This window comes from Giraffa tippelskirchi, chromosome 3, assembly GCF_054371585.1.
Source record: "Giraffa tippelskirchi isolate mGirTip1 chromosome 3, T2T-mGirTip1v1.2.pri, whole genome shotgun sequence".
Taxonomy (NCBI): domain Eukaryota; kingdom Metazoa; phylum Chordata; class Mammalia; order Artiodactyla; family Giraffidae; genus Giraffa; species Giraffa tippelskirchi.
Window position 1 is genome coordinate 11,801,803 of NC_137277.1, and position 27,199 is coordinate 11,829,001.

General features: G+C 58.0%; 2 protein-coding genes and 1 long non-coding RNA gene across 10 annotated transcripts; 2 read left to right on the forward strand and 1 right to left on the reverse strand.

The window, feature by feature from the left end:
• Positions 1-436: 436 nt before the first annotated feature.
• ACTG1 (actin gamma 1) lies at positions 437-3,283 on the reverse strand. Of its 7 annotated transcripts, none has more exons than XR_014078715.1 (6): positions 3,194-3,283; positions 2,409-2,777; positions 1,691-2,129; positions 1,402-1,583; positions 957-1,313; positions 437-803 (listed from the first exon to the last, which is right to left on the reverse strand). XR_014078715.1 is itself a non-coding variant. In XM_081576212.1 (5 exons), exons 2-5 carry the CDS (start codon positions 2,769-2,771, stop codon positions 1,170-1,172), a joined length of 1,128 nt encoding a protein of 375 aa, XP_081432338.1. In that variant the 5' UTR covers positions 2,772-2,777; positions 3,194-3,283; the 3' UTR covers positions 437-1,169. The 7 variants fall into 7 exon arrangements, 4 of the variants coding, with proteins under 4 accessions (XP_081432338.1, XP_081432340.1, XP_081432341.1 ...); XR_014078717.1 differs by having other exon boundaries at positions 3,062-3,283; XR_014078716.1 differs by having other exon boundaries at positions 3,057-3,283.
• A 262-nt stretch (positions 3,284-3,545) lies between these two features.
• LOC145541015 (uncharacterized) lies at positions 3,546-20,210 on the forward strand. Its single transcript, XR_014078718.1, has 2 exons — positions 3,546-6,004; positions 13,426-20,210. It is a non-coding gene; the product is annotated as an uncharacterized LOC145541015 (long non-coding RNA).
• Positions 20,211-20,461: 251 nt separating this feature from the next.
• Positions 20,462-26,677, forward strand: FSCN2 (fascin actin-bundling protein 2, retinal). Of its 2 annotated transcripts, none has more exons than XM_081576218.1 (5): positions 20,462-21,639; positions 25,141-25,297; positions 25,681-25,802; positions 26,149-26,316; positions 26,434-26,677. In XM_081576218.1, exons 1-5 carry the CDS (start codon positions 20,814-20,816, stop codon positions 26,637-26,639), a joined length of 1,479 nt encoding a protein of 492 aa, XP_081432344.1. In that variant the 5' UTR covers positions 20,462-20,813; the 3' UTR covers positions 26,640-26,677. The 2 variants fall into 2 exon arrangements, with proteins under 2 accessions (XP_081432344.1, XP_081432343.1); XM_081576217.1 differs by having other exon boundaries at positions 20,814-21,639; positions 25,681-25,843; positions 26,121-26,316.
• Positions 26,678-27,199: the final 522 nt, after the last annotated feature.

A 27,199-nucleotide genomic window follows, 5' to 3' on the forward strand; every position in this document is an offset into this window, starting at 1 on the left:
TTTGGAACGTTAAGTCAAGGAATCTCGAGCCTGTGAGTCAAGTTCACCCGACCAGGTGACCCTTATCAGCAGATTGAAGGTCCCACAGCTCAGCCATCAGGCTCTAATCAACCCCATGGCTGCTTCACTAACAAGAGCACACACCACCACCCCACCACTACCTGTGTGCCGAGAAAGCCACGCCCTTCATGCCTCTATGGCAGCACAACTTTTATACCAAAGTATAAGACGCCCTCCTCCCAGCCCCCTTGGGGGCTAGTCCCATTCAAGCCTTCCTTTCCTTGGAAGCCCAATCTGACGCAGACTCTAGATGCTCACTAGGGTTCCTGTTCACCTCTCCTTCGGGAGAAACCAGTTTTTGTTGCCCAATTTGAGCTTGAGAATGTTACACCCCCACACAACGCACAACTCCCCATTGATCAAACAGAAGGCACTGTTTACTGTAGCACTTTTATTTCCTCACAATGACGCGTTGCTGGGGCCTAATGTTCTCACATGACAGTAGAAAATCAAAGTCTGTTGTCATCTCTTAAAAGAATTGAGAATTGCGTACAAAAACCTTACATAAATTAAAAGGATGAATAAATTTACAGGTGTGAACGCAAACTGTTTCCAACTCAAGGCAAGTAACAACCCACGGTGTTCCGGTGGGAAATCTTCAGTAAGAAAGGAATGCAGGTCCTAAGGCTTGGACCTTCCCAACCCCGTGTTAAGACCGGCCAAGACAGAAATGACAACTGTTTCAGGACTCTTGCCAGCCTCTAGAGAAATCCTGGAATAGGCAGCTCTGACACATTAATACCCTGCACAGACTGAGAGACTCGCCGTCTCCTAGATTCTTATCAAGCCATTGGATTTCTCTTCCATAAACATTCTCACCTCAGCTACAAAGGTGAGAGCGCCACATGTAACTAGGGGTTTAAATCAAAGATATGCACAGGGTATTAAACATATACCAAGGTAAGAGTTAACTTGAATACAAGGTCAAAATCAGCAACAAGTTCTATAATCCAGTGCTGATATCAGATACAAGCTTCAAGGACAAATTTCTTTTCAAAGGCTTATTCCAGTTTCATGAGGCTAGCATGAGGTGTATACATTTGCCAGGGCAAATTTATACTTCTGAATTAACTCATGCAGCAAATGCTACGCATCTGCTCGCAGTCCGTTTAGAAGCATTTGCGGTGGACAATGGAGGGGCCAGACTCGTCGTACTCCTGCTTGCTGATCCACATCTGCTGGAAGGTGGACAGGGAGGCCAGGATGGAGCCTCCGATCCACACCGAGTACTTGCGCTCGGGAGGAGCAATGATCTGCAACGACAAAAACGGGGCTTTAGTGGGTGACACCAGCTTAGCCGCAAGGCCCCTGGGCCCAAGGCCACAGCTGCCTCTGCCTCACCTTGATCTTCATCGTGCTTGGAGCCAGCGCAGTGATCTCCTTCTGCATCCTGTCAGCGATGCCAGGGTACATGGTGGTCCCACCAGACAGCACCGTGTTGGCATACAGGTCCTTTCGGATGTCCACGTCACACTTCATGATGGAGTTGAAGGTGGTCTCGTGGATGCCACAGGACTCCATACCTAAGAGACAAAGTTCACCCTCAGAGATCGCACGTGCAAGGTGAAAAGCACCTTGACCCTCGACAGCCTCAAAGAGAAGAAAGTCATGCTGCCTGCTGGACACCTACCCAGGAAGGACGGCTGGAAGAGCGCCTCGGGACACCGGAACCGCTCGTTGCCAATGGTGATCACCTGACCATCGGGCAGCTCATAGCTCTTCTCCAAGGAGGAGGAGGACGCAGCAGTAGCCATCTCCTGCTCGAAGTCCAGGGCGACGTAGCAGAGCTTCTCCTTGATGTCACGCACAATTTCCCGCTCGGCTGTGGTGGTAAAGCTGTAACCACGTTCCGTGAGGATCTTCATGAGGTAGTCTGTCAGGTCCCGGCCAGCCAGGTCCAGACGCAAGATGGCGTGGGGGAGGGCGTACCCCTCGTAGATGGGCACTGTGTGGGTGACCCCGTCCCCAGAGTCCATGACAATACCAGTGGTGCGGCCAGAGGCGTACAGAGACAGCACAGCCTGGATGGCCACATACATGGCAGGAGTGTTGAAAGTCTCAAACATGATCTGCAGGAGACAAAAGACTCCTTAGTCAAAGGAAGGGACTCGGGGCCACCCCATGCTCTCACACCATGCCAGCATGCCACAAATGTGATGTGTGGAGAAAAGAAAAGGAAGCAGGCAGAAACACAAATAAGAAACCTTGAGACTTCAGGGAGGAAATGCCAGGAGAAGAACAGAACCCTAGAAATATTGAAAGAAATACTTGAATTTCAGAAAACAAAACTGAACATGAAATGACTTGTGAAATAGATGCAATGGCTCAACCCACCCGGCTGTGCTTACCTGGGTCATCTTCTCACGGTTGGCCTTAGGGTTCAGAGGGGCCTCCGTCAGCAGCACGGGGTGCTCCTCGGGGGCCACACGCAGCTCGTTGTAGAAGGTGTGGTGCCAGATCTTCTCCATGTCGTCCCAGTTGGTGACGATGCCGTGCTCGATGGGGTACTTCAGGGTCAGGATGCCACGCTTGCTCTGGGCCTCGTCACCCACGTAGCTGTCCTTCTGCCCCATGCCCACCATCACGCCCTGGTGTCGGGGACGCCCAACGATGGACGGGAACACGGCCCGGGGGGCGTCATCCCCAGCAAAGCCAGCTTTGCACATGCCAGAACCATTGTCGATGACGAGGGCGGCAATTTCTTCTTCCATGGCGATCTATTCAAAGATGGGACCCACTCAGGCGCGCCCTGACGCTCAGAGAACGGCCCCGGCAAAGGCCCTCCCCGCGAGGCGTTCCACCTCCCCCGACCCGGCTGTAGAGTAACCGCCTGGAACCGCGGCCGGCTTTTATGTAACGCCCCCTCCCCCGTCGCTCCGCAGAGGGGAGACCGAGGGCTCGCAATACTGCCGCCCGGACTCGCCCAGCCCCCTCATCCAGCAGCACACCCGCTGCGCCCTCCGAGAACCAGCTGGGGCGCCTCCCAGCCCACTTACCCCACCCCGCCCCGCCCGACCACCCTTTGTTCCCGGGGTCGGGTTGGCCGGGCCTCGGGGGCCGGGAGTTGAAAAAGGAACTGCGAAGGGGTGCGGGAGCCCAGATACGGGCAGGCCGCCTCGGCCTGGTCGCTTACCGACGGAGGAAACGGGCCGCGGGGCGCGGAAGAGCGAGCAAAGAAAAGCGGGAGGACACGGAACGCGGGCCGGCTGCGGCGAGTGAGACCTTCCGCGGCCTCCCCCGCCAGTATTTAAGCGAAGCGGGGCGCGCGCGCGAGCCGGTGGCGCGCGCGGCCCCAGAACATGTCCATATATGGCGATCTTTCCGAACGCCGGGCGCCCATTGGCCCGCCCGAGAGGGGCACGTGGGGCCCTGCGCCCGGTCCCGCCCCCCGCCCGCACCGCCCCCAACCGCCCCGCCCGCGCTGCCCCCGGGCGCCCGAGACCCCCAGAATGAGACCCCGCGCTGACCGGCGCGCGGGCGGAATGGGTGGGGTGGGCCCCCCCGGGGGGCTGCAGGGGTGGTCGCAGAGGAGGCCGGGGAGCTGACCTGGGGGCCCCGCCCCGGGACTGTCGCGCGCCGTGGGGGAGGGCCCGGCTGCACCCCGAAACTGCCGGGCCCGGGACTGGGCGGCACCCGGAGCAGGGTGTGGACCCGCGGCCTGGCCGCGCCGGTGGGCTTTACTCCCCGCGCCCCCTTTAATCTTCCCCTCCTAGGCTCTGCAGGCTATCAAGGCGGGTTCCCGGCACCGGGCTGGGGGAGGGGAGGGTGGTGGTCCTGGCCGGCCTCCCTTGCGGCACTGTGGGCCCCGTGTTCCAGGGGAGTCCTGGGGAGCCGTGACCTCGACCCTGCCTGGATGGGACGGAGCCGCTCGTCCCCCACCGCAGCCACGACCGCGTAGGCCTCAGCGCCGGAGTTGGGGCGCCATGGTCCCTGACAGTACAGAGACTGGCCCGGTTCTACCACACCCAACGCATCCTGCCCCTCAAACCGCAGGCCCTATTGTCCCCAGGCGGGGGCTCCACTCTGGGTTTGGGGTCACCCTGTCCCCTCTGGGGAGGGGGTGGAGCTTTGTTTCATTTTAGTGACCTTTGAGCGTTGTAGGGAAACTGAGGCAGGGAAGAAGTCTTGACTGCCTAACCGGTCAAATCCCCCGCTAAACTTGAAGGTGGCATCCTCTCTTCTGTTTAAGTGTGTGTGTGTGTGTGTGTGTGTGAAGTGTGTGCATCCTCTCTTCTGTTTAAGTGTGTGTGTGTGAAGTGTGTGTGTGTGTGTGTACAGTCGCTCAGTCGTGTCCCACTGCTGGACCCCTGCTGCCCTGGGGCTGTGGTTTTCCCGGGTACAGGGCGCGCCCTTTCTCCCAGGAGCTGGCACTTGTCACCTCTGGCAGGGTCCTGATGACCACCTCTGCCGCCAGTATTTGGGTTATGTCCAGAGGGAACTAGGTGCCATGGTTTCCTTGGACTTGTAAGTTTCAGGATTGCTCAGTAATGAATGAAAACATCACAGGAGACATGGGGAAGAGCACTGGCCAAGAGGGATGGCAATGGTGCCAGGCAGAGTGAGTCTGGGGACTCGTCCAAGGTCCAGGTGCTCTGGGCTGGTGTCTGATGAGGGGTGGGGCCGAGCGCCCCAAAGAGCTGGGCAAGGTCTGGTGTCTAGCTGGTGTCCACATCTACCTTTGCGCTAGGCAGGTAAAGCAGTCACCCAGATGCCAAAGCTATGCTTATGGCCACCCTTGCTGCCAGGCCTAGCTGGATTCCCGACTCCCGAGACTTTGCAGGGGCGCAGGGCAAGGCTGCTTTCCATCAGGTGTGTGTTCCACCCAAGGGAGAACCTGGGCTAAGTCTCCCTCCAGAAAAACCCACCCTTACAGGCGCCCCTGGGCACAACCACGGGGCCTTCAATCCCCAGGTGGGGGAGTAAGTGTGTGAAGATGACTGCAATACTTGGGGGGGGGGCATCCCAAGATGTCACACATGGCAAGTGGGAAGTTTCCAGTAACGTCCAAGGCGTCGCGCCCAGTGTCCGCCTACCCTGCATTCCAGTCAGGCTCTCTGGTCTGCGGGGGCCTACCCTCCCCAGACTCCAGTTCCCTCCGGCACTCCTTTGTCTGGTGCGCCCGGGCTGCTTCGTAGGACAGATGGAGAGGGGGCGGAGGCCGTTGGAACTCTGTCCCCTTTCCCCCGCTGCCATCTTCCCCACTTTGCAAGGGCGCTGGATGCACAAGCCTTTGGTCGTGGGGGGAAGTGGGGCCGGGCCTGGGTTCCCGGGGGCTCCCACCCTAGGCAGCCAGCCCCCCACCCGCAGGGCAGGCCGGCGGCGGAGGGGAAGGAGCGCTCTCAGCCGGCCTGGCGCGGGGTGGGATGAGCTGGGGGAGCAGCTTCCACTTCCGCGGCTGTGTCACCCGGCGCGGGGGTGGGGGGGGTCAAGGTGCGGCCGCAGGTGCGCAGGTGGGGGGACGGCGGCGCGCAGCGCGGCCATATTTGGCCATTTCGGCGCCGCCGGAGCCCCGCCCGCCGCCCGGGAAGCCGCAGCCCGGGCAGCCCCGTCCCCGCCCGCCGCCGGCCCTGAGTCACCGGCCGGGCGGGGGGCGGAAGTAACGGACTAGGGGCTCCGGGCGCGCTCCTCGCCTTATTTAGTCAAGGAGGCCGCGGATTGGCCGGCGAGACAAAGGGGCGGTGGCGGGCGGCCGGGGCGGAGGCGAGGCGGCCCCGGCGCCTTCGAGGGGGCGGAGAGGGGGGCCCGCCGCCGCTCCCACTCTGTCCGCGGGTGCGCGAGACCCCGCCGCCCCGCATCACACCCGGCCGCGAGAGTGAAGGCTGAGGGTGCGCGTGTCCCCAGAGGTCAGGTGGCGGGAGTGGGGGGTGGGGAAGCGGAGCTGGAGATTTGGCAATGTGTAGAGGAGGCGACCCCTCGCCTGGGAAGCACCCCCCCGGAACCAGGAGTAAGTGGACGCTGCGGGTCCAGGGACCGAGCCCCCCAAAAAGAGAGACCTCCAAGCCCTGCGCAGGGGGTTGGGGAACGCCGCATTCTGTGCTGTGATTTTTCTGTTTTGCAACTGTCAGTGCGAGGCCTCGCCCAAGGTCATCTCAGGGCTGTGCTCATGGAATCGCAAGGCCGCCCCCTCCTCCCTCAAGATGGAGAGGCCCAGGAATCCCTTGGGAGGGGACCACACGAATGTGGCAGTCCCTGGCTCGGGTGAGCAGGGAGGCCCTGGGAGGAGCGAGAGACAGCAGCTGCACTTCTGCCCAGAAACGGGTGTGTCCTTACATCGTGAGGAAAGAAGGGGGGGGGGGGTCAGAGAAATGATGTGATTTTTTTTTTTTTTTAATTCGGTGCTGGGTTTGGTGGATTTATCGTGTGCTTGCTGCATCTCGTATCATCTTGCGGCCATTTAACAGCTGAGAAGACACTGGTGCAGGGAGGTGGCATCACCTTGCAAGGAAGTGTGGCCTGACTGACTTAGCCCCAGGCCTCCCCAGCCCAGGGGCACTGCCAGGCAACCCCAGCTCAGGGTTCTTTTCCTTCCCCCTGACAGCCACACCAGCCTGTCAGTCTCTCTGCTCCAGCCTCCAGGGATCCTTCGCAGGATCAGGGTCACCTCTGCACCTGATAGCCTGACCTGCAGCCCATCAGCCCACCCCTGCCTCCCGCCTCTCGCCATCTCCCACTAGCCAGTTACTTGCCAGGCAGTGTAGGGACTTGGTAATGAGTCCCCCTTTCTGCCTTTTTCTCTGCCACTCCACCTGCCAGGAATGCCTTTCTTTCCCTTCCCCCCAAATGCAACGTGGGATCCTGAGTTGGATCCTTGAACAGAAAAAAAGAAGACAGTAGTGGAAGAACCGGTGAAATCTGAGCAAAGTCTGAAGTTTAATGAATTAAGTACCAGTCAATCTCTCAGTACGACAGTTGTACCATGACTTGTGTAAGATGTTAACATTAGGGGAAACCAGGTGGAAAGTCTGCAGAAATGCTAATACTGACTTTGGGGCATCTGTGTCAGTCTAAAATTATCTCATAATAAGAACTTCATGTTTAAAATGCCAAGGAGGACTTCCCTGGTGGTCCAATGGTTAAGACTCTGCTTCCACTGAAGGGGGCACAAGTTCAATCCCTGGACAGGACACGTAGGGAAGTTCTGCATGCCGCAGTGTGGCCAAAAAAAAATCCAAGGAAAACCACAGAGTTTCCCTACCCTCAGCTCACTGTCCTGTTCTCCTAGGCTTGTGGGTCAAATGCAAGATCAGTGTTCTATCTCATAAAGCCTTCTCTCCAGGGTGTTGAGCTGGCTCCCACGGCAGCAGGCACAGCCCCTGGAGTGGTTCTGTCTGTTTGGAACAAGGGTCCCCAGACTGCCCTGGTAAGCAAAGTCAGGTTCCTGTTGGCTTGGCCTGCCTACCTCTGAGTTTCAGATCAATGAACAGAGTCAGGCCACATACTTCTGTCTCTGGTCTAGGTGTCTAGAGGGGTTTGTTCTCCTCCTGGCACTTTACAGACAGGCACGGAAAGTCCAGCTGTCCCAAGGCACCCCAGGAGCCTGGGGCTCCAGCCCCAAGCCCTGTGAAGCCTCCATGGTGGCCAAATGCTTGGGCATTCAGGCATTGGTGAGTTGTCAGGTGCTGTATGCTCAGCCCTGCCGTTTGTCCTGTGCCAGGATGCAATGGGCCAGGCCTCTTCATGTGTCATCCAGTCATTGCTACATGAGGCAGGTAAACTTAGGGTCACAGGGTGTTCCCCCCCCCGGTGAACTTGGGGGGTCAGGTACACAGAGACACCAGGCCAGGGCTTCACTGCTCTGGCAGTGGAGAGCTCCAGGTATCTTACAGGCCCTGCTGGAGTTTCTGCGAGGTTCCCATCTCACTATGATGCAATGGGAACCAAGGAGGCCCTTAGAAGAGTACAGGGCTGGGAGTCAGGACCTGAGTTCTGGGTCTCAATTTCTGTAGAGAAGATGGGCCAGTCGATGTGGGTGATGTGTGACCCACCAGAGGCTCTGAGCCTGGTGGCCCTCCTGCACTGGACATAGGTCTGGGAACAGGATGCCCCTAGATGGCCCAGTGAACTTTCCCCAAGCCTCACCACTGAGGTTTTCCAGACCTCTGGCCTTGATGTCCCCAGGCATTCAGTTTTCTTTGATGAGTAAGATGTACTCACTCAGCACCTCCATGTGTCAGAGCTGAGATTTCCCGGAGCAGCGGTCTCCACACTCTGCTTCCAACGGCACACCCCCAGGCCTCACTCCCCTGGGCCTCCAGGGCCAGTGACACCGCTCTCTACACCACTGAGCAACCTACTGGCCTGGCATGGAGGTCCAAAAATGGTCACAGTCTGCTCTTCACCTTTGCTTGCACACACACCAAGAGCACACTTTGCCCACCCGTGTGAACTCTGCTCACTGTGGTTAGGGCTTTTCATGCCTGCACAGTTCTTACTCTTGGTGAGCTGTGTCCACAGATTGCCAAAAGGAACCGAGGATTATAAGAATTCTGGGCTTCCAGCTGCTTCATGATAGCCCTACCTCAACATGTGGCTAAAGACAGAAACCAGAGTGCCTGCCAGACCATAGCACTCTGCACATCCCGATCCTGTGTCTGTCCAGTCCGGCTGCCAGCCTTCTGCTTCCCTCCAATTAATGTTATAAATCTCATCACCCTGCCCCCCATGCTACTCACTGCCTGGAGATAGAAATTCAGCCCCTTACCCTGTTGCTGGGGGCTCTCATGGTAAGCTCTGGTTGACCCCTCCACCCCCTCACCTCACACACCTCTCACTCACAGCCCTCCAGCCCAGGATCAGCATCTGCCCAGAAGGATTCTCCCATTGGCTGCTGCCTCTGCAGGCCTCGAGGTCATCCCCTGGCGTGGGGACAAGTCCCCACCTCCCACCTGAATGCTTGTTATTCAGTTTGTCCCCGCCCTTGGCCCCAGAGTGTGATTCTCCTGGCAAGGTGCAGCCCGTGTCCCCTGGTTCCTATACATGGGAGGGAAGAAGGAATGGAGGGGGAGGGTTTCCAGCCAGCCCTGCCGGAGGGAAGGGCCTTCCCTGAGAGTCAGAAGGGGGACAGGGGAGCGGCTGTTCAAGATATGGCTCTAGAGCTGAGAGGGAAGGGAGACCCAATGCCTCACTGCCCCCAGGAACCCTCTTCCAGCACCGCAGCTGGTAGGCGCATGGGGCTGCTGGCAACAAGGGTGGGGCCCGTCTCCTGCACTTCTCGCTCTGGTCCCAGGCTGCGGGGAGCTCGCCCAGCCAGCCGAATTCTCTTGAGCTGGACTAGGTCAGAACTGTCGCGACAGGTGTCCCCGCCCCCGGGACACCTGGCGCCACAAGGAAGACCGGGAGACGGATCAGGGCAAAACACAGGGAGGAGGCCGCTGCTCTGGTGCTGTCTGCTCCCCGCCACTGCTCCAAAGGCTGCAGCTGGGGTGCGCAGAGTGGCGCGGGGCGAGGCCAGGGCCGAGGTCGAGTCGGTTCCGGACAGGTCACCCGGGCCTTCGCTGCACCCCCCTTCCTAGGCTCGGACTTCCCAGGGAAGCCGCGCTCCGGGGGCGGGGCCTATAGAGCTCAGCCCCGCCCAGTCCGGGCTCTCGCTGGCCGGGCCCAGGGCCGCTTGTCCTAATTTGGTCTCGGGGCGGTTCCCAGGCCTCGAGTCCTAGCGTGCCCCTCGCCGTCCCCCGGCTCGCCTCCACCTCCGGAAGCCTGACCCCAGCCCCAGCACCGGCTTTCCCTGGGCCCTTTGGGGTCAGCGCCGGAGTCCTGGGAGAAGCTAGGTCCAGCGGGCGGCGGAGAGAGTGCGGAAGAGGCTGCCGCCGAAGCAGCGCCAACTGGGCCCGGAAGCCTGGGGCGCCCTGCCACCCACGGCCATTCTGCGCCCCGTCTGTTCGCGGGTTTCAGATCTGGGGCCTCCCCTTCACCGCTCAACCCGCATCTCCACAACGGGTTGCGAGAAGGGCACCGCACGCAGGGCCCTGCAGACTGGAGAGGTGGGCGCAGTGCCCGCACGCAACACGCACCTCTCTCGATCAGGCACCGGCTGGGTGCGGGTCATCCCCTGTAAGCGGCGAGTTTGGAGGCTTGGGCCAGGAGATGGCGCTCTGGCCGGTCGCGGCGGCACGGAGCGTCCAGCTCTAAAGCGGGCCACTGTCATTCCCAGGTGGGCCGCCAGGTGGATCCCGCTATCGCGGCTAAGTGTCCCGGGTCGGGCGAGGAGTCGGCGAGTCGGGGCCGCACCTGTCAGCCCCACCCCAACCCTCCACCGGGCTGGCTCGGGCCTCCTGCACAACCCCGGCAGCCATTGACCTGGGCTGGGGAGGTCGCTGTCGGTGGCGGCTGAGTCACTGCCGCCCGAGGGTGACAGGGAGCGGCTTGGGAGTGGCCGGTGACCTCAGTTGGTACTGACGCAGGGAGACAAGGTGGGATTGGGGTCAGCCTGCACCCAGGGCAACAGAAGAAGGGAGGGCCAGGGCCACCCCTATGTCCCTGTACCTTCTGTTCAGGGAGCAGACAGCACCCACAGAGGAACCCCAAAGCTAGGGCAGACCCTGGGCCTGAGTATGTCTGTTGAATACACAGCTGGTTTAGATGGCAGCTGCCATACTGACTGCTCACTGGACATGCTGGGTTATTTCAGCAGCTAGGCCACCTAGGCAGATGGCCATAGATAACCAGTTCAGAGAGAAGGAGGAGGCTCAGAGAGGCTGACGTTGGTTTGAGGACACAGCAGGATTGGAGGGATGGGACTCTGAGCCCCTCCCTCAACTACACACATCTTGCTGGCATGGGCAGACCAGGATTGGGGGGCGAAGGGGTGTGTGTTCAAACCACTTCTCCAGAAGCCAGGCAAGGGCTGTCAGCTCTGGGGCTAGGTCATTTGGGGTTAGGTTAGCCCCAGGAAGGTGGGAATGGGAGCTGATGGAGGTGCAGCCTCTAGAGAACCTGGAGTGCCACGCCAGGGCAACTGCAAGACCCAGAATGCCCTAGGGTGGGTGGGTGGGTGGGTAGGGAGTCAAGGGCAGACTCACGAGGTCTCCCTGAAAGTGGATAGGTGGAGGGCAGAGAGAGCCAGGTTGGGGTCAGGTCATTCCTGGAGAAGGACAGAGGATGCCCATGGGCAGGTGGCCAGAGTGGCACCTCTGCCTCCCTGGGTGGCAGGTGAGTCACCCTACCTGTGTGTCCACCAGGGCCTGTGTGAGTGAATTGTCTCAGGAAGCCAGCCCCCAGAAACAGCCTTGACCCACAGGAGCCGGCCAAGTTTAGCAGTACTGAGCAGGCTCATAGACCCACTCCTGCTCACAGCATTTTCTTCCCCACTTTGCCCAGACACAGACTGAGTGTGGGGCTGGGAAGGGGCAGGCCTGGGGCCTGTAAGTAGGAGCAAGTTGGCATATCTGCAGGTGCCTGTGTCTTACCTACCTGGGAAAAAGGGAGGGAGTTTCAAGATGAAAATGTTTCCTCAGATTTTTTGGATGAACGCTCAGCATGCAGGATCTTAGTTACCTGTTAGTTGCTCAGTCAGGTCTGATTCTTTGTAACCTCACAGACTGTAGCCCGCCAGGCTCCTCTGTTCATGGAATTCTCCAGGCAAGAATACTGGAGTGGGTTGCCATTCCCTTCTCCAGGGGATCTTCCCAATCCAGAGATCAAACCCAGGTCTCCCGTATTGCAGGCAGATTCTTTACCACCTGAGCCACAAGGGAAGCCCAAGAATACTAGAGTGGTTTGCCATGACCTTCTCCAGGGGATCTTCCTGAACCAGAGATCGAACCCACATCTCTTATATTTCCTGTATTGGCAAGTGGGTTCTTTACCACTTTTCCACCTGGGAAGCCCTAGTTCCCTGACTAGGGATCAAGCCCGCGCCCCCTGCATGAAAGGACGGACTCTTTTCCACTGGATGGCCAGGGAAGTGCTGTGTTCCTTTAGGCTTTGAAGGCTTGACTCCCTGGCTCTTCCTACTACTGCTCTTGGGATATGGTTGTCATTTGAGCCCCAACCCAGAGTCCATGGTTTTTTGTGTTTCTCCACAAGAGTTTGTTGGGCTTCCCAGGTGGCACTAGTGGTAAAGAACCTCCCCGCCAATGCAGGAGACTAAGAAACATGGGTTCGATCCCTGGGTCAGAAAGATCCCCTGGAGGAGGGCATGGCAACCCACTCCAGTATTCTTGCTTGGAGAATCCCATGAACAGAGAAGCCTGGGAGCCTGGTGGGTAGCAAAGAGTAGAACACGACTGAAGTAGCTTAGCATGCATGCACAAGAGTTTAGGCTTTCCCCTTTTTTCCAGCTGGTCTGAGATTTCTGGGGTACTGGTACTGAAGACTTCTCTTTTTTGTCTTGGCCATTACTAAGCCCTAGGCCCTCAGCGTCCTTCAGTTCTTGGGAATTTTCTCATGTTATTTCTTTCATATTTTCCTTCTTTCCTGTTTTATTTTTTCTTTTCTTTGGTTTGGGGTTTTCTATTAATAGGCTGGTCATACCTCCTGGTTGAATCTTTTAATAGTCCTATTTTTTCTTCTATCTCTTTATTCTTTTTAACTTCCTGTAATGTTTTTTTTCATTGGAAAAGACCCTAATGCTGGGAAGGATTGGGGGCAGGAGGAGAAGGGGACGACAGAAGATGAGATGGCTGGATGGCATCACCGACTCGATGGACATGGGTTTGGGTAGCCTCCGGGAGTTGGTGATAGACAGGGAGGCCTGGAGTGCTGCGATTCGTGGGGTGGCAAAGAGTCGGACACGACTGAGCAACTGAACTGAACTGAACTGAATGTTTTTTTTTACTTCTTCTGACCCTGCAGTGGAATTTAATTTTATTTATTTATTTTAGTTACACTGTACAGCATTTGGATCTTAGTTCCCTGACCAGGCATTGAACCCATGCCCCCTGCAGTGGAAGCGTGAATTCTTAACCACTGGACCTCCAGGGAAGTCCCTACAGTGGATTTAAAATCAGTTATTGTGGTTTAAAAAAATTTTTTGAGACACTTTCAGACTTACTAATTTTTTTTTTTACCATTTGTCACACTTGTCTTATTTTCTTTTTATTTTTCTCTTTTAATTTCTAAACTATTTGGGAGTTGGTCTTGAACATTCTGACATTTACTCCTTAATATTTCAGTTTCTTTTTCCTAACAACAGGGACATTGTCTTATATAACCACAGTACAGCAGCCAAAATCAGGCAGTTTCACATCAATATGACACAGTTCATCTAATCTGCAATCTAAATTTCAGTGATGACAGTTGTCCCAATAATGTCCTACACAGAATTTTTTCCTGACCTAATCCAGGATCTGTATTGCATTTAGTTATCCTACTTTATGACACACTTAATCCCCAGGGCCTCACTCCTGTTCTCTGTACCATTTATAGCATATCACCTATAGGTGAGAAGATTTTTATCAGAAGCAGACCAGCACTAATGCCTTGAGCTGAGTGGCGTGGCACGGTCCCCATGGGAACCATTTGATGAAGGTGCCCATGTGCAGAGCCTGTTTGACTGTAGGACCAGGCAATGAACCATTTCTGCTTTGGCCCAGAAGTCAGAGATGGAGTTTAGTCCTTTTTGGATCCCCAGCAAGGTTTCTGGCACACAGTAGGTACTTAATAAGTGCCTGTGATTGTTGGACATGAAGTGTCTGATTCTTTCATGATGGCCTGAGCCTCTGCAGATAGATTTGGCCTTGGCATGGGTGTTTGGCTGAGAAAAGAAGAGAAGCTAAAGGCAAAGGAGAAAAGGAAAGATACCCCCATTTGAATGCAGAGTTCCAAAGAATAGCAAGGAGAGATAAGAAAGTCTTCCTCAGTAATCAATGCAAAGAAATACAGGGAAACAATAGAATGGGAAAGTCTAGAGATCTGTTCAAGAAGATAGAGATACCAATGGAACATTTCACGCAAAGATGGGCACAGTAAAGGACAGAAATGGTATGGACCTAAACAGAAGCAGAAAATATTACAAAGATGTGGCAAGAATTCACAGAAGAACTATACAAAAAAGATCTTCATGACCAGATAACCATGATGGTGTGATCAGTCACCTAGAGCCAGACATCCTGGAATGTGAAGTCAAGTGGGCCTTAGGAAGCATCATTACGAACAAAGGTAATGGAGGTGATGGAATTCCAGTTGAGCTATTTTAAATCCTAAAAGATGATGCTGTCAAAGTGTTGCACTCAATATGCCAACAAATTTGGAAAACTCAGCAGTGACCACAGGACTGGAAAAGTTTTCATTTTTCATTCCAATCCCAAAGAAAGGCAATGCTAAAGAATGTTCAAACTACCGCACAACTGCACTCATCTCACACACTAGCAAACTAATGCTTAAAATTCTCCAAGCCAGCCTTCACCAGTACGTGAACCGTGAACTTCCAGATGTTCAAGCTGGTTTTAGAAAAGGCAGAGGAACCAGAGATCATATTGCCAACATTTGTTGGATCATTGAAAAAGCAAGAGAGTTCCAGAAAAACATCTACTTCTGCTTTATTGACTCCGCCAAAGCCTTTGACAGTGTGGGTCACAACAAACTGTGGAAAATTCTTCAAGAGATGGGAATACCAGACCACCTGACCTGCCTCCTGAGAAATCTGTATGCAGGTCAAGAAGCAACAGTTAGAATTGGACATGGAACAACAGACTGGTTCCAAATAGGAAAAGGAGTACGTCAAGGCTGTATATTGTCACCCTGCTTATTTAACTTATATGCAGAGCACATCATGAGAAACGCTGGGCTGGATGAAGCACAAGCTGGAATCAAGATTGCCGGGAGAAGTATCAATAACCTTAGATATGCAGATGACACCACCCTTATGGCAGAAAGCGAAGAAGAACAAAAGAGCCTCTTGATGAAAATGAAAGAGGAGAGTGAAAAAGCTGGCTTAAAACTCAACATTCAGAAAACCAAAATCATGGCATCTGGTCCATCACTTCATGGCAAATAGATAGGGAAACAATGGAAACAGTGAGAGACTTTATTTTTTGGGCTCCGAAATCACTGCAGATGGTGAGTGCAGCCATGAAATTAAAAGATGCTTGCTCCTGGAAGAAAAGCTATGACCAACATGGACAGCATATTAAAAAGTAGAGACATTACTTTGCCAACAAAGGTCCATCTAGTCAAAGCTATGGTTTTTCCAGTAGTCATGTATGGATGTGAGAGTTGGACTATAAAGAAAGCTGAGCACCAAAGAATTGATGCTTTTGAATTGTGGTATTGGAGAAGACTCTTGAGTCCCTTGGACTGCAGAGAGATCCAACCAGTCCATCCTAAAGGAAATCGGTCCTGAATATTCATTGGAAGGACTGATGCTGAAGCTGAAACTCCAATACTTTGGCCACTGATGCAAAGAACTGACTCATTTGAAAAGACCCTGATGCTGGGAAAGATTGAAGGCAGGAGAAGGGTATGACAGAGGATGAGCTGATTGGATGGCATCACCGACTCGATGGATATGAGTTTGAGCAAGCTCCAGGAGTTGGTGATCGACAGGGAAGCCTGGTGTGCTGCAGTCCGTGGGGTCGCAAAGAGTCAGACACAACCGAGCGACTGAACTGAACTGAACTGGGTGTCTGTGTGTCTGTCTGTGTGCAGGCATCTGTGTGTGTTTTTGTGTGAAGGTGCACCCAGGCAGAGTCTGGGCAGAGGCTTCTGTGGTCACCTGCAGAATTGGGAGCTCCTAACTGTCCATGCCAAGTATTGACACACCTTGGGCACCGGTGTGTCTGGAAGCCCAAGTGGCCAGTAAGTAGTCATATTTTGATGAAGCTGACCTGGTCCTCACTCAGTCCCATACAGCCAGGACTCACTCAGATAATGTGAGTGCTCCTCTTATCCCAAGAATGTGCAAAGGTCCTGAGGTGTGGGTGCTGGAAGATCGCCCAGTGGTCATTGCCTTCAATCCTGTCCTTGTGGTCCCTTCGGAAACTTTTGGCCTTGCTGGAGCCCAGAGGCCTCTGGTCTCTCCTTCCCCTCTCCTGCCAGATATAGCCCTCATCTCTCCTCTCCCCAGCCCCCCACCTTATGGCTTTACAAGAGATAAAAGCCAGGAGATTCACCAACTTCGTACCCTGACAGCCCCAAGTGGGGGGTCTCCCCAGCCCAGCCAGTAGGTCTCTGCTTCAAGTGGAACTGTCACGATGGTGTGTGTGTGGGTGCATGTACGTGTGTGTGTTTGTGTGTATGTAGATGAGGGTCTTGGGAGGAGGGGTCGGTGGGGGAGGTGAGGGGTCTTGAGAGATGGTGGTGGGTAGAGCAGGCCAGGCAACCCTAGTGTTTGCTTTACGTGGAACAGGCTGGGCACCCCCAGTGTTTGCCCACACAGTGCAGTCTGAGATGAGGGCGCCCCCTCCCTTCTGCCCTGCTGAGGGGAGCTGTCACCCTAAACCGCCAGCAGGCCTCCAGTAAACCAACCTAGGCCCCCGCCCGCCCGTGTAAGTGGAACTGCAGGCCAGCGGAGAGCTCCGCCATGAAAAAATCATGAGGACACCAAGCTGTGGGCCTGTTTCAGGAACAATGTAGGAGGCTGGGCCCTGGGCGCCTGCCAAGCTGGACCCCGGAAGCAGGTGATGGGCCCAGGAGTAAGGAAATCAAGGCCTCAGGCTGTGCCCAGTGCCACCTGGACCACCAGGGCGGCTCTCACCTTGCGGGGCCAAGGAGTCTGGGGCAGAGGGTTAAGGAGGGATGGCAGGGGCCTGGCCATGGGAGGGATGGTGTCCTTGGGGTGGGGTGGGACAAGAACACCACCCAGGACATCGGCTGGTCAAGGCCTGGGGCTGAGGCTCTGGGGTCAGGTGTCGGGCATCTCCTCTGTTCCCAGAGACTCACTGCCCTGTGGGAACGGGCCTCCTGCCATTGCTCAGTGCAGGGGGCCAAGATCTGATTTGGGAAAAGTGTGACTGTGGAGGTCCCTCAGCCGGTGGGGCTGCCCTGGCCTCCATCCTGGGCCATTTCGCAGTTTCCAGGGCTCCAGGCCAGCTGAGGCAGGGAGGGCCCCCTCCCTCAGCCTGCACACACACAGCACCTGTGCCAGCTCACACCACCAGCATCAGCGTTGCCCGGGCACCGAGCCTGGTGCACGCGCTGGTTGCCATGGCAGCAGGCAGCGTGCTGGCAGGAACCTAAGCTGGGCTCTAGCATCGAGGGCTGGCTGTCTAGACGTGCAGAGGTGGGGGTGCTTTCCCTGGTAGCCCCAGAGGGGCCTGACTGGGGGGAATGGGAAGGGGGTTCCTCCAAATGGCCAGGACTGCCCAATCCCCAGCATTCCAGGAAAGGAACAGTTTCCTGAGAGCTGCAGGGTGGATGTTAGGGGTCTAGGGGGCTTCAAGGCCCTCTCTGCTCCTGGTCCCACCTGGACACTAAGGGAGGCAGGAGGCCAAGGATCGGCCCCACCCTTGTCTGCTGGGGGCGTCTGACAGCTGAGGCCACTCCCACCTTCCGGGCCCAGCTGTGGCCCAAAGGGCCCATCTGGCTGTGTCCATCCACAAATGGCCACTCCCAGTAGTAGGAGCCAGAGGCATAGCTCGTCTCAGGAAACGGCGCCTCCTCCAGTCAAACATATTAAAGTTGGTGTGTTAGGTGGCCTGACATCTATGCCCAGGCCTGGTTGCAGTTGCAGATGCCAGCTCAGGGCGGTGGGCACACATTGGGTTCATGCCTCCAACCCCTGGGAAGGGACGGGTTCAGGTTCAGAAGTGAGCAGGGCAAGTGAATGGGGCTCCCAGAGTGGCAGGGACCTTGGATGTCCTAGAACGCAGGCTGGACAGGGCAGTGGTGGGCACATTTATGGGTGGCTGTGTGGACAAGTTCTGGCAGGGGGCATGGGGTTCTGTGGGAAGGGTGCTCCTCATTGCCTGCGGATGCTGCCACGGTGTGAGAGGCGCACCTGAAACAAACTCCCTTATGCCACGCACAGTCTGGTCACCCTGCTGGGCAGCCCCAAGGGGGTTCTGAGGCTGGGATCCAGAGTAGCGTCTCCAGGCTGGGGCTGACCCAGCGGGTGGCCATGGCTCACTCTGCCCAATTCCTGCCTGTGTGTACTTACACACACACACACACACACACACACACACAGGCCCAGACTTGCAGGCATCCTGCCCCACCTATCAGCAGATGCTGGGCCCATCACACAGGAACCCCCACATCAAACATTCACAGGCACTTATTAAGTACCTACTGTGTGCCAGAGCCTTACAGGGGATCCAGAAAGGAACCATGACCCTAGCAGGCAGCTGGGCGAGGCCCTGAGATCCTGAGGCGGGGAGGGAGGGAGGGAGGAGGGACCATCTGTGCAACCCCCCTCCCTCCAAGGAAGCCTGTGCTGGAAGGCTCGCCTCTCAGAGCCCACCGGCCGCCCCCCACAAGGCCTGAAACGCCACCCGGTGGCTCACGCCCCTGGATCAGTGCCGGGGAGGCCCACCCACCCTACTTGGGGCTGTGGGGCCCGAGAATTGAGAGGCCACGGGCACTTCTGGCTCTGCTGCTGAGAGGCTGCCTGGCGGCTGGGCGTCCTCCCACAGGGCACGTGATGCCCATGAGCGCCCTGCCAGCACCAGTCAGCGCTAATGAGGCCGTCATGCTAATCGGGCCCATCCGGGCTCCTTCAGAAGGCTGGCTGGGAGTTGGGAGTGCAAGGAGAGAACAGTGCCCATGCCTGCGGTGTTCACAGGAACTGAAGTGCAGACAGCTTCACGGCTGGTACCTCCAAACCAGGACATTTCCCTGGCATCAAGCAATGGGCAATGCAGTCCCCTGGGAACGGGGGGGGGATTTTGTGTGGGCATCATCTCTACGGAGGGGGTGCAACCCCACACTGCATCTCCCTACCGTGGGGTGCCTGGCACACAGTCAGTCGGTGTCCCATAAACCCCTGTGGACCACAGAGGTGGACAACACTAGCCAAGACCAGTTCCTCGCTCAGTATGCACCATGCTGGTCATACCAGGTCAGGTCTCCTGGTCTCTTGCTCAGTGTCTGCACGTGCCGGGGGAGGTCACTGCCCGGGATCGGGAGCATGGAGGAATGACTCCCGAGCCGTGTGCCCATCCGCCCCACCCACCTCCTGGGACCTCCGCATGCCCAACCCAAGGCCCCTTCATTCTGTTGGACCCCCACATGGCCTTGAAAGGGATGGAGGGGTGATGCCTGGAGCATCAAGGGCAAGACTGGGGAGGCCAAGGCTGGAAGTGCCCTGTGGTGCTCATTCCTGGTCCCCAGGGAGGCCTGAGGGTCACACGCTGTGATGAGGAAGAAGACACCAAGGCTGGCCCGGGCCCAGGGCAGGTGGCTCTGGTTTCACTACTTGGCTCCTGGCCCTTGAGGCAGGTGCAAGAGACAGACAGGCAGGGCAAAGCTGAGCAGGCCCACCACAGCCCCCTAAGACAGCCTCCTCAGGCTCAGGGTTTGGGGAGGTACAACAGGGTGGGACCCCAGAGACTGAGCTGGGAGGTACCGGGGTCAGAGGTAGCCAGCTGTGGCTTCTCCTAGCCTGCTGCCCTCATCCTTCTGCTGGGAAGGCTTTGCCCTATGTGATCGTGGGACCCCATAAAGACCCCACAGTCAGGCCAGTCACTCTATGCAGTGTGAGTGGCAGTTCAGGGGTCCCCAGGGCCACCCATCAAGGCTGGCTTCACCAGAGCCCACCCATGGCAGACAGAGCAACCTCATGGACCCTAAGAGTTGCTCAGGGTACAGGAGTCGGGTCCGAGCCTGGCCCTGTGACCCCAAGTCCAACGGCCTGCCACCTCCTCTTGCTCCCTGGGATGACGCCTGCTCCACATGTGTGCTCCCAGGTCACCCTCCTGCTGTGCAGCCCGTGAGGCAGGCGTGACTGTCTCCATCACACAGCTGCCACCTCAGCCCAAACCGAGGGCCCTTCCCCCAGGGCCTAGCAAAGCCAGGCTGCCTGGCCAGTGTGAATCCGGCTGAGCAGCTGCCTCTTCACACCTGGCTGCAATCTGGGTGCCATGAGCACCAGGATAGGGGGGTTGCCTGGCCCGCCCACTGGCACTGACAGCCCTGCCTGCCACTTTCCCAGCTACAGGTCACCCTTGGGAAGCACCAGACTTAGGGCTGCAGGCTGTGACCCAGGGGCTGCTGAGGAGGACAGTGCAAGGCTCGGCCGCAGCCGCCCCTGTAGCAGCAAGGAATCAGAGAAGCGGTAACTGGATCTGGCGGCCAAGGGTGGAGGGCTGCGATCGGGTTGCGGCCACATGCAAGTTTTCCACCAGGCAGCTTTCTCTACCTTGGGAAAGAGCTGGGCTGGGCTGGCGAGTCTGTGCAGTGGGTCTGGGGGCCCGGAGGTGGGGGGCAAGGAGAGAGGCCAAGACGTGGGGCTGGGTGTCCAGAGGGCGGGGCACAGTACCGGAGCCAGGCCCAGGCAGCCACCAGCGAGCACAAGGAGGTGGTCAGCCCTGCGGCGAGTGGCTCTCTCCAGCCCCGCCGGCCCTGGGCTCTGGCCCCTGGGCAGTCCGGGAGTGGCTGAAATCCAAGCTGGGGTAACGAAAGGCTGCCGCTGTTCCTAAGCCGGCACGGCTCTGATCCGCCCTCCCACCCGCCCTCTGCTGCCCGCTGGCCATGTAAGAGCTGCCCGGGCCCGCCACTGCTGGTCAGAGGCAGCATCTGAGCGGGCAGCGGGTCCATGACGCCAGCCGGGCCTCGAGGCCGCGGGCCAAAGACGAGCCGGGCCTCTAGGAGACCTCAGGGGCCGTGAGCACAGAGAGAGCTTCCTGGGCCCCTCTCGGGGACCTCAGCCAGGCCCAAAGATGCCCACCAATGGCCTGCACCAGGTGCTGAAAATCCAGTTTGGCCTCGTCAATGACACTGACCGCTACCTGACGGCCGAGAGCTTTGGCTTCAAGGTCAACGCCTCGGCACCCAGCCTCAAGCGGAAGCAGATGTGGGTGCTAGAGCCGGACCCAGGGGAGGGCACTGCTGTGCTGTTTCGCAGCAGCCACCTGGGCCGTTACCTGTCGGCTGAGGAGGACGGGCGTGTGGCCTGCGAGGCGGAGCGGCCGGGTCGTGACTGCCGCTTCTTGGTCCTGCCGCAGCCCGACGGGCGCTGGGTGCTGCAGTCAGAGCCGCACGGCCGCTTCTTCGGCGGCACCGAGGACCAGCTGTCCTGCTTCGCCACGGCCATCACCCCAGCCGAGTTGTGGACGGTGCACCTGGCCATCCACCCGCAGGCCCACCTGCTGAGCGTGAGCCGGAGGCGCTATGCACACCTGTGCCCGCAGGAGGACGAGATCGCAACGGACAGCAACACACCGTGGGGTGTGGACGCGCTCATCACACTCATCTTCCAGAACCGGCAGTACTGCCTCAAGTCCTGCGACAGCCGCTACCTGCGCAGCGACGGCCGCCTCGTCTGGGAGCCCGAGGCTCGCACCCGCTACACACTCGAGTTCAAGGAGGGCAAGCTGGCCTTCAAGGACTGCGATGGCCGCTACCTGGCACCCGTGGGCCCCGCGGGCACGCTCAGGGCAGGCCGCAACACACGGCCTGGCAAGGACGAGCTCTTCGACCTGGAGGAGAGTCACCCGCAGGTGGTGCTGGTGGCCGCCAACCACCGCTACGTGTCCGTGCGGCAAGGTAACGGGGGTGTGGGGCCAGTCACGCTGTGCGTGCGTGTGTGTGTGTGTGTGTGTGTGTGTGTGTGGAGGGTCCTGTAGTGAGTGGCTCTGGGTTGAGGGGTGAGAATACGCTTGTAGTAGCACACAGTGTGAGTGAGTGGACTGTAAGCCATGTATGGGGTACTTGCTGAGCCTTGGGCCTGCTGGACAGCTGCTGAATGCAGGATGGGCAGCACCCAGCTGGAGGTGGTTGAGGCCCAGGCTCGCTGCAATGAGGGGCAGAAGGGCAGGCCCCATCCACACCGGGCTGCCCTCTGCCCGCCCTTCCCCTTTTCTTCCATCACCCCACTTCTGAACTTTAAAGGAAATTGGGGCTGTGACCAAGGGCAGGGAAAGCAGGCAGCAGGAATGGAGTGGGGAGGGGTCCTGGGGGCCCTTCCAGTCCAGGGAGATGCAAGCGGTCCCTCCAGGGCCTGGACTCCTTGGTGGGGAGACACTCTCTCTGCTCAGCAGGTGTCGCGTGGCTCCCCCCAAGTCCCCGATCATTGGTCACCTGCTTCATGTGACCAGCGGGCCCTTCTATACATGATCACCTGCCTGTGGGGTGAACATGGGCAGCTCCTACTTCCCCTTGAGGAAAGTGAGGTCCCAGAGTGGCTCCATGCTGCTTGGGTTCCTGGCTCTGTGCACCCAGAAGGGGTGGGTGTACCCGGACCTGGCTCACTGCCACCACCTGGTCCCAGCCCTGAGCACATAGGGGGGTGGCCCAGCTGTGGCTCCAGCGGCCTGTCGTTTGGATCTTCAAGGCCAGTGCAGAGTAGGGACTGGCATTCAGCAAACACCCCTGAGCCCTTGTGGCGTGTGGTTGGGTCCTGGGGCGTGAGGGAGGACAGACAGCCCCTGTCTTTCCCATCACAGGTCCTACTGTCCGGCCACACCGCTTTCTGGCCTTGACTGAGGCCCATATGCTTGGTTTGCCAGTAAAAGGCAGGCAGCATTGGGGAAAGCTTTCTCTGTGAGTCAAAGGAGATGCTGGATACAAAGCATTTGTCCATGTTCAGCTTGTGAGTGAGACAAGTGGTAGTGGGGATGGTGGTGATGCTGGTGGTGGTAGAAGTGGTGGTGGTGATGGTAAGGGTGCCATGGTGACAGAGATGGTGCTGGTGGTCCTGCTAGTGATGGTGATGGTATCAGTGGTGATGGAGATGATGACAGTGATGGTGATGATGATGGTGGTGGTGAGCGGGGGATGGTAGCTGTATAAACCATTTTTCATTCTCTGGATTACCCTGCATCTGACCTGATCCTTTTGATGGGGGAATTCCCCCACAGAGGAACAGATGCACCCCTGCCCCGCTGTGAGGCCAGAGGTACCCACACTCACCTCCCTGCTTTCCTTGCAATAAGCCTGAGGGCATCAGACCTGGCCCTGAGATGTTCCGATGTTGACTTTGGTAACCAATGATTCAAGGAAGCGGAATGTGGCATCTTAAGCTGAGGGAGCAGGGGGATGTTGCCACTAGGTTTTGAGGCAGCTGGAGTGGCAGCTTCTGTGGAGTGGACTGGTGGTCCCTTGGTCCCTGTCATTTTGCTGGCCAGGCAGCCCCCAAACTTGTCTCCTTCCCCCAGGGTGTTTGTGAGCAAATTGGCTTCTCCTGCTGATTTTTTTCTTCTTCCCCAACCTCCATCAGCCAGAGTCTGCTTGTTTCTGCTATGCCCACTGCCAGCCCTCACTGATGTGGCATTGCTGCCAGGTTGCCCAACAAGCAGTGTTTGGTGCTGCAAGTAACAATGGCTGCTTATTGGCTTAAGCCACGAGGACGCTAATATCTTGCCTAAGTGGAGTTCTGGAGGCACAGGGGTGGTGGGGTCCCAAGCAGGCATCACATCCAGCTCAGTGGCATCACCAAAGTCCTCCGCTCTTTCCTCTTCGAGGAACTACTCTCCCAGGACAGCTCTGACCTCAGACTGGTGCCCCTGTGGTCACAAGACGGCTGCTGCTATTCTGGACCTCACATCCAAACGGAACAAAGTCCAAAGGAAAGAGGGGCACTGGCTCTTCTTGTGGCTTTGCAGAAGTTGAGAATAGGTCTCCTATAAATGCTCTCAGACACCCCTTCTTGCTCACACATCCACCACTTGATCAGTCCCTCCTGGGACAGTAGGGTCCATGCTCTTTGCCGGCACCAGCCAGGACTCCATGAGACCCTGCTGCTGCAAGATTGGGGTCCCAGGAGCAGCTGGCTGTGTGAGACGGAGCCTCTGGGCTGTATCCTGTCTGGAGGGGGTGTGTGGAAGGTGATGCTGGGGACACCAAGAGGCTTGATTTTGGAGATGGGGGTGGAAAACTTGCAGCCACAGCCTCAGACCCCTGGCTTCCCTCCTCCCTTTAGTACCTGTCAGATGGCTCCCTCACCTTCTCAGGTCCTGCTTCAGGAAGGCCGTCCCTGGCCAAAACCCCAGCAACCATGGGCACTGGACATACCAGTTTTGTTGTCCACCGCTCCCCATGGGCCAGTGTCTGGAGAACAAGAGCCACTGTTTTGTTACTGCTGATCACAGGCTGGGGGCAGCAGGAGCTCACTTTGTGCAGTACTGCTGATGGGATGGTGGGGTTGGCAAGGAGAAGGGGTCATTTTCTTGGGGTCTGAGCAGTGATCTGTGTAAGAAGGGAGACAAACTCCAGTCTGGGGGACAAAGAGGACAAAGCCATGGGCCCCCCCTCTCCAGTCTGGGCCCTGCCTGCTGCCCCACTTCCTTCCCAGGGGGCGGGGCAGGACAGGATGTGGCCCTGACCCTTCAGCCCTGATGGGGGTATGCTCCACTCCCTTCTGCTCTGCTCGCTGGAGCTGTTGGGGCTCAGCCTCAGGAGAACTCTGTGATCTGCCAGTTGCAATGGAACAAGGACATGGTTTATGGGAAGATACCAGGGAAACTCCACTGCCTTACTGCTCCTCCCCACCCTGGTCACAGATGCCCCATTCATCTCCCTCCCAAGCAAAGTCCCAAGTAGCTTTGCCCTCCCTCTGGGGTCCTGGGAGACCACACACATGTGCATGAGGGGCTGAGGAGGTGACAGGGGGCCAGTCCCTGCTCAGTGCCCAGGAGCAGACCCCAGGCCCCCTGTGTCCTGAGCCATGCTAGGGAAGGACAGGGACCCTGCTGTGTCCACCCAGCGGCTTAGGAAGGAGTTATAAATAGAGGCTGCTGTAAGTCCTGGGTCCAGAGAGCAGGAGCAAGCAGATTACCTGCTGATTAGCTGAGGCAAGGGATTTGGCCGCACGGAAGCGCCTGGCTCTTCGGGCTCTGTTGGGAACCCGGCCTCTAGGAAGCGGTGTGTGTGTGTCCACAATGCGCCTGCACGGCGCTGGGGCAGAACTCCAAATCTTCTCAAGTGCAAAGGGTTCTAGATGAGACCCCTTCTGACTTCAGGGATGCCCCAAGAGCATGCCTCCCCATCCCTCTGCTCCCCACCCCACCCAGGGTGAGGCGTGAGGGGCTTCCCATCTCCTCCCTCCAGGGGTCAATGTCTCAGCCAACCAAGATGAAGAACTGGATCACGAGACCTTCCTGATGCAAATTGACCAGGAGACAAAGAAGTGCACCTTCTATTCCAGCACTGGGGGCTACTGGACCCTGGTCACCCATGGGGGCATCCAGGCCACAGCTACACAAGTGTGAGTGCACCATCCTCACCTCTGTGACCCCCTTCATCTCCACTAACACCAGCATCGCCACGTCCACCATTACCATCACCTCCTCTACATGCACCACCTCCATTGCCGTCACCACCACCTCCTCCACCATCACCACCACCATCATCATCTCCATTTCCACTACCACCTGCATCACCACCTCCACCTCAACCATGGGGACCACATAGCCGTCCAACCAGGGAAGAAGGCTGCTAGCACGCGGGGCAGCTCTTCATGGTGATGGGCGTAGCAGTGGAAGTCAAGTGTCTTGGGTGGGTGGTACTGGACTTGAAGGGGGTGGGGAGGTCTGACCCTGAGTCCCCATGTCCTGCTCCTCTGAGGGGACCTTGACCTGCCCCTTCCAGTTCTGAGAACACCATGTTTGAGATGGAGTGGCGGGGCCGACGAGTGGCCCTCAAGGCCAGTAATGGGCGTTATGTGTGCATGAAGAAGAATGGGCAGCTGGCGGCCATCAGCGATTTTGTGGGTGAGCACACCCCTCCTGCCCTGGGGAGCCTGGGGCTGGGTGCTCTGCCTGGGGACAGTGCCAGCTCAGAGCCCCTGTCTCCACCCAGGGCTGGGCCCTCTCCCTCCCCATGGAGCTGCTGCTGTCCACGCGACAAGAGTCATACTCGCTAGTCTAGGCCATTGCTCTTGACATGGGTGGGGTGGGGGGGCTCAGATCCAGAGCACCCCGATCACTGCTGCACTTCTGGGCAACCAGGGGCTCACATAAGCGGTGGGGAGATCCAGGCGCACAAGCGGGGCGGGTCCCGGCCTGGCGCTCTCGCGGGGCTGCGGGAAGGCCCCTCAAGCCCCTGACTCGCCAGCAGGGGAGGACGAGGAGTTCACGCTCAAGCTCATCAACCGGCCCATCCTGGTCCTGCGCGGCCTGGACGGCTTCGTCTGCCACCGGCGTGGCTCCAACCAGCTGGACACCAACCGCTCGGTCTACGACGTGTTCCACCTGAGCTTCAGCGACGGCGCCTACCAGATCCGAGGTGCGGGGGGACGGGGCTGGGGCGCAGCGGGAGGGGCGGGGGCCCAGAGAGAGTGTGCTGTGCCGAGCCCGGATGGGGGAGCGAATCGCCCGCCGACCCCTCTCTGCCCCACCCCAGGCCGCAGCGGCGGGTTCTGGCACACGGGCAGCCACGGCAGCGTGTGCAGCGACGGCGAGCGCGCCGAGGACTTCCTGTTTGAGTTCCGGGAGCGCGGCCGCCTGGCCATCCGGGCCCGGAGCGGCAAGTACCTGCGCGGCGGCGCCTCGGGGCTGCTGCGCGCGGACGCGGACGCGCCGGCCGGGGTCGCGCTCTGGGAATACTGAGCACCGCCCGTCTGTCCCCTATTAAACCGTGTCTGTGACCAGCGGCTCGCGGGTCAGTGGCGCCGCTAGGGGTGGGTGGGGAAGGGTTCGCACCGGCCCGCCGCAGGCTCGCTGGGCCTTGGGATTCCTGCGATGGTCACTCGACACTCCGCCATCCCTTATGCCCAGAAAATCCAAGGTTGGCGCTTGTCCAGCCAATTGAACGTCCCAAGACCCCTTCCTGGACTGCCAGTCCCCGGCCGGACTTCTTTTGTCTGCATCACTCCTTTGCACATATCTCCTCCCCGAGCTCAGGGGTGGGGGATGGGGGTGGGGGGTGGGGGAAGAGGACCCCCACTCTACCGACGGGGATGGGAGTGGGACAGTTGGGAGGAGCCTCCTCCCAGGCCCCATTAAGTCAGGTAAGTTAGAGGGTCTTCACGGTCTTCACAGAGCACATCACTGCTCCCTTCCCCAGGGGCAGGGTCTTAGGGAATCCTGGAAGCACCCTATGGGAGAAGTGCCCTCCACCCCTCCCAGACAGGGTTATGTGCAGCCAGCTCCGGGGCAGAGGGCTCTTC